A 6323-nucleotide genomic window follows, 5' to 3' on the forward strand; every position below is an offset into this window, starting at 1 on the left:
GAGCCATTCTTGTTCATGGACCAGAGGAGGCTGCCTGCTATGACCAAGTAGCTTTGCCTATTAAAGCTTCCTTCTCAAGGAACATTAAACGGCTATATTCAACATCGAACAGTGAAAATATATGGACATATTTTATGTTCCCAAAATATTCTCAAAAGATTACAACTTTAACAAGGTAACCTTTTACTAAACTTCCAAGTCAAATCATTCCCTATAGGTTCTGAAAAAAAATATCTACAATGTTTAACAATGCAACCCATTAGTATATAATTTCCTAAAGATCCCCCATCTTATCTACAATGTCCCATTTAAAGATTGTTTGGGGAATTTTGGCCAAAGTTCTTCTAAAGAGAATTTACCTCCTTCACAATGTAACTTTTAGAAAATCTTCAGGGAAGAAGTTGTAAAGGTTCACTGAATATTATCTACTGGCGATCTGTCCATGGTGTAGTCTTCCTCTTGCCTCTGGAAATAGGTACCAGCTCCCCCTTGATCTTGCAAAGATAAGCAGGTTCAGCCAATACACGGATAGAAACCTTTCAGAGAATAATTCCCTAAAAGTTTCCAGAACAGTATAAACAACTTTCACTGTGTAACCCTTAGAGAACCTTCAAAGAACACCCCGTAAAGGTTCTCTGAAAATTATCATTAACTTTCAAAATGTAACCTTTGGAGAACCATCATGAGTTCCTAAAGATTCCCCTTAAAGTTATGTTATAAATTGTAATGAGTTTGTCAGGAACATTTAGACAAGCATCATTGAAGGTTCTTCAAGGGTTTGTGTCAGGATGGACAATTTGTGTTCATTCAATTCTTTTAAATCCAGATTTGTCTTAAATGGACTTTCAAAGCACTTTAGGGAACATTTAGTAATGTTGGGGGAGGAGGAAGAAAAAACAAAGGGCAGTATTTCATTGTTTATATATTAAGTGAGAAAGAGATCCAAAGAGCCTCTTACGGGTCCAGAGTTGCAGGTTGGATAATCCTGATCTAGCAGATGAAAACTTCAATACTATCTCAATAAGACTGCAGGTAAAAGTGCAACAGCTTAATTTAATTCTGTAAAACTAAAAAATATAATATAATATAATATAAATATTTTTTCGCATAAGAAATTGATTTAGTATTATCTCATCTCTTCAGTACAGGGGCTGAAGGAGGTGGAAGGACCAGTTCTTCAGAAGCAATGGTCCTTGCAGCTCCTGCCAAGAACTGCCTATGAGTTGCACACTTCCATTGTAATAAATACAGTCAGTGTCAGTCATTTGCCTAAGTGCAACTGATCTCTTGCCTTTTTTATGTGGAACAAAACTAAATCAATTGATAGCTTACCAGAGCACAGTGGTAATGTGCACTGCTTGTTCACAACTTTTCTCTTGATATTTTGAAGTCCTCACTTGCTCTGTAAGCATCAAAGTCTTTCGAATATTTTTTCAAGAAATGTATTTACATGTTTATATTTCGCAGCAATCGGTAAAAACAGAATCTACCTCTTAAGGTTCTTTTAGAAAGAGGTGTCTTCAAAATTATTTGAAGGGGAATATGTGAACGCCTAGAAAGGCTTCATAGGTGTCGTCATCACGGGGCGACCATTTGCAAAGTGGCAAACAAAGTCGGCTTACACCGGTACTCGCTCACGTGAGCGGGGTTACAAACTAATATTCAATTCGCCGCTAAAGTCGAACAATTAATACTTCATTTTCTTGAATTCTTTACTTGAACACAGAGTTAGACTTGTCTTTAAGGCAAGAGCCCCAGTTTCAAAAGCCGCGCTTGAAGAGATTTCAACATTGAGAAAGTCGTGTGTTCCAGTGTACATAACAAGCGTACCTATTGTGAATTTTAGCGGCTATCTTCCCTTTAGCAGGTTTTAATTGGAACTTGCTACTATTAGACGTATGGAGATATTTAAATGCATCTTGACTGAGTGTTCTTTATGTACATTTTAAGAAACTATTAAGCCATTATTAAAGACATGAACAGCCGACTTCAAGAGATACGCGAGAGACAAAAGCTAAGGAGGCAACTCTTAGCTCAGCAGGCAAGTATACAATCAATCAGTTAGCTTTAGCAGCAGTAGCTGCAGGCTTATACTGGATGAATAAACTCTTTATCACGGATAAAACTTAATTGGATCGACAGGTGCTCACATAACTCCCCCATGTCTGAAGAAAACAGGTAATAGTTTTACTTCCTGTGTAAATGAATGCAACGGATTGATTTTCGGGACTCTAGCTAACAGTAAACTAAAACATTGCAAAAATAAACAAAAAAAGCAGGATATTGACTGACGGGAGACATAACTTTAAGACACGTTAATAATATTATGCTGTATTGTTGTAATGTTTGTTATTTTTTTCAACCAACAGTTAGGAGCTGAGAGCGCAGACCGCATTGGAGTTGTCCTGCACAGTAAAGATGAGCTCAAAGAGATAGAAGAGACAAGAGAAATATGCAGGCAAGATAAAACACCTTGACACAGACAATATCTGCAGCTACTTATACATTTGAAAAGAAATAAAAGTGAAAATAAGATTATGAAGATTAATTTAAAAAGTCTAGTTTTCCAAATCTATATTTTCTTTCAGTATAAGATTTTAAAATTTGGTGTAGACGTTTAATCTAAAATTGACAAGATCTGAACCAAGAATTGTGCATAATAAATATTATTTTTCACATATTTTCATATTATAAGTCCAGCTGTTGAGTTTAAAGCAGAGTTAGGATATAAAGTTATATACCAGTTTTATGACATGTCATAATCCACAAGCATCACCTGAAAATTAAGGAGTACAGACACATCTGTAAATCTGTCAAGACCTGGGTGTCCACCTAAGTTATCACAGTCAACAGTCCTGTGGTAACTTCTGTGGGATCTGGGGAGAATTTGTCAGCAGGACAATTTTTGATTGTGTACTCAAGGCAGCTGTTGTTGAAAGAAAACCACAATACATTTGCTTTGAAATTTGTCTAAAACTATGTAAGGAACTCTGGTCAGATGAGAATATAATGGATAATCTTTTGGCCAACATGCAAAAGCGCAAAGTGTGGAGGAAAACAGTTACTGGACATTAGCCTTAACATGTCCTTTTCACAGTGAAAGATGACCTTGTACTGTGGGAAGGCTTTTTTGATCACAAAGGATGGGAAGGTGTAAACAACTAAATACAGTTTTATCCTTGAAGAAAAAAAAAAGAACTGGAAAGAATTCAAACTCTGTATGTGCAAAGCTGGTATGAACACAATGGTTAGTTCTGTTTCTTTTCATCACCTGTCCGGAAGGCACTTTTTTTGTTAAGCAGCAATGCATTGTTTTTTTTTTCCATAGATGTAAAACAAGCACTTGCATTTAATAACACTTGCATGCGTACAGTTGGATTTCTGCTTACAGTTTTTTTTTTTTTTCTGAGAAGCAGTTGTCCTGCATTGCATCATTTTATAACACAGTTGAGATGTGGAATAGTTTAATTTGTAGCAGGTGTGATTAAGAATAAAAATTATATGCAGTCTGTCAAAGCGAAAATATGATCACTGTCAAAGGTTGCATCTTGGTTAGAACGTGAAGGCACTTGAGAACATTATACAGTAACTGTTTTGTTTTACAGAGCTTCATATGATAGTTCAGCCCCTCCTTCTAAAAAAAAGCCACAGACAGACGGAGAGGACACAGAGGAAGATGTAGAAGAGCAAAAAGTGAGTGTGTTGACTTGATGTTTGTCACGCATATAGGCCACTTAAAGAAGTGCCCATTTTATCTTTAAAAACAGGTTTAATGATGGCATAAAACAAAAACAGAGTTTAGAAAAAATTTATAAAGCATTTGGTACAAGTTAATTAAAGGGTAAACAGCACTCTGAATCATGTTTCTTTTAAAGTGGCTAAACAACTTCAGTAAATAGTGATTAACCTGTGACTGTAGGTCAGATTTTTTTAAAGCAGTTTCCAGGAATGCATTTGTATTTTTACAAATAATAAACCTGCAGAGAACACAATCTCCTGAATTCTGCTGAAGTTATATGTTAGGCACTGGTTGTCTAACACTCACTTTGACTCCATTTTACAATTCACTTAAAATTGTTCCATTACAAGTCAGAGGATATTGTTTAATGTTAGGATGCCCTGTGCATGTCCGATCTCTGATCTGTGTTTTTATATTTTTTCTTGGAGTACAAGGAAATGTTTTAAGGGCTGTGACGTGATTCAGCCAATAACTCATGATTTTTTTTTTTATCTCACTGTCTGGTATCAGCTCAGCCCACTTGTACTCATTTAGTGACCTCAGTGTTACATCACTCTTAGTACCGCCCACTACAACAGAAATAAAATGAATCGGGGTTTTCCCCTTTTTGTTTCTTACTCCTAATTCTTAGGTTTTGTTTTGTTTAGTTTTGTTTTGGCTTCAAGGTCAGTTCTCTTAATCTCGTTGTTGTATTTTCATATATAATCAAAATAGAGAATCCAACTACTAATAATTGTGGCTCCAAAAATGTCAATTAACAATGATTGTGATTTTTCTCTTTTTTTTTTATTTTCTTTTAAACAAATGATTGTCATTCGTATAAATATATCAATATTGTTTTTGCTTGTATTACACAAAATGCATGTCTTTTCTAAATTGTATGTTTGTACATGCTGTGTTTGTGTATGCTAGGATGAAGTAGAAGTGCAGCAAGAAGAGGAGAGCAACCCGTACGAGGAAGTATACAAGGATTCCAGTACTTTCCTCAAGGTTGGAACATGTTTTTTGCACACTTTTTCAAAAATGTCATCAGAGGATTAGTTTAGAAAGTTTATTTTATTCAGGCGGTAGAACTTGTGCCCTGCATTAACTACGTCATAATTTCCAATAAATGTAGATGAAACTTTTAATTGGTTAGTGCTGAGTAAGTCAACAAAACCCCTCCTTACAGGACAGTATCAGGAAGAAGATTTTGATAAAAACTCAGAACCACATGATGCTGGAATCTCTCCAGAATTCAGCAGCACTTCCTAGTTAAAACGTCAATGGTACTGGTATGTCCTGCAACAGGTTTCGCCCTTTGGAAAGTTGTGGTTTTAAGTTGTGACTTGCTGAAATAACTTTGTTTCTAGTGACAGAATGTGGAGTTGCCAAGGCATTTAAGGTCCTCGGGGAAAAAACAGAAAATATTTTTACCTTTTTAAAATCCACTTTTACAGAGTTTCTTTAATTACTGACACGTGTTTAATTCAAGTTTTTTGTCATCTGCTGTAATTATTACATTTAGTTTCTTTAATTACATACCAAAAAGAAAACATCCATAAATCTTGGTATTCAATTTTGACTTATCGAATACCAATAAGTTAAAATTATTAGTATATAACATTGACCCCTGCTTTCCATTCTGTCTGGATTTTGAATTTAACTAGATGTGAAAAAATTTACAAATCTGTCTGAATTACATTAGATTTGGCAGACATGAAAAGCTAAAGAAAATAAATACAAACTTAAAGCTATGTTTTGTCACCATGAGGCGTGTTACACATGGCTGGTCACCATTCATGTCTTTCAGACGGTGAAGCTCTTGAGATAAACAAGTCTTATTTTAGCTCTGACGTTGCAGCTTGAAGGACAAGTTTTGTTGGTCCGGTTAACTTATTGTCAGTGGAAGGCGTCAAAGTTCAGGCTTCAATCCAGCAGAGAATCTGCAGCAAAACTGTGGCTCAGTTTTCAGCTCTGCCTTGTCACACGTCAATATTCTTCTAGTCCATGCATTTAACCTAAACTTCCTAGAATGGCTATTTTTGCTTGGTATTGTATTTATTTTTATAGAACATGACAATTTTCTTGTTTTTTGGAGATGCAGATTAACAGTAAATAAGGTATTTCATTGTCAAGTATGCACTTATTTTAACATACATGACTCAGAAATGATGGCAATGATAGACAACTTAGCTTTGTTCATATGAAATCTATAACATTTTTATCCCTTGTGGCACAATTAAGTACTTTCATGTGCGTTGAAGTTAAATTGTAAAATAGGTTAAAAACGCACAGTAATTTTTTTGGGTTCTTGCCCTACTTTGCAAATGTATTTCCTTCCCTCCTCACTGACTTTCTCCCATTCTAAAATTCTCAGGGTACCCAAAGTTTGAACCCTCACAATGACTATTGTCAGCACTTTGTAGACACTGGACACAGACCACAAAATTTCATCAGGGATGTTGGTGAGTATATTATTTAAAAAAATTCCCTTCTCACCCTCCGCGGGTGGTCTGTTTCATCCTCTGAGCTCGGGTCCTCTACCAGAGGCCTGGGTATATATATACACACACACACACACATATATATATATATATATATA

At 35.5% G+C, this 6323-nt stretch overlaps 1 protein-coding gene across 1 annotated transcript in view; it reads left to right on the plus strand.

Moving 5' to 3' along the window:
* Positions 1 to 1811: 1811 nt before the first annotated feature.
* The window catches only part of mettl14 (methyltransferase 14, N6-adenosine-methyltransferase non-catalytic subunit), an 8992-nt gene continuing 4480 nt past the window's right edge, over positions 1812 to 6323 (plus strand). Inside the window, exons 1-5 of the mRNA XM_008413649.2 lie at positions 1812 to 2041; positions 2370 to 2458; positions 3606 to 3693; positions 4652 to 4729; positions 6099 to 6186. Of these exons, the coding sequence (XP_008411871.1) occupies positions 1976 to 2041; positions 2370 to 2458; positions 3606 to 3693; positions 4652 to 4729; positions 6099 to 6186 (409 nt within the window). The 5' untranslated portion in view covers positions 1812 to 1975. The remainder of the gene's footprint in view (positions 2042 to 2369; positions 2459 to 3605; positions 3694 to 4651; positions 4730 to 6098; positions 6187 to 6323) is intronic.

The sequence above is a fragment of the Poecilia reticulata genome, linkage group LG1, assembly GCF_000633615.1.
Source record: "Poecilia reticulata strain Guanapo linkage group LG1, Guppy_female_1.0+MT, whole genome shotgun sequence".
Taxonomy (NCBI): domain Eukaryota; kingdom Metazoa; phylum Chordata; class Actinopteri; order Cyprinodontiformes; family Poeciliidae; genus Poecilia; species Poecilia reticulata.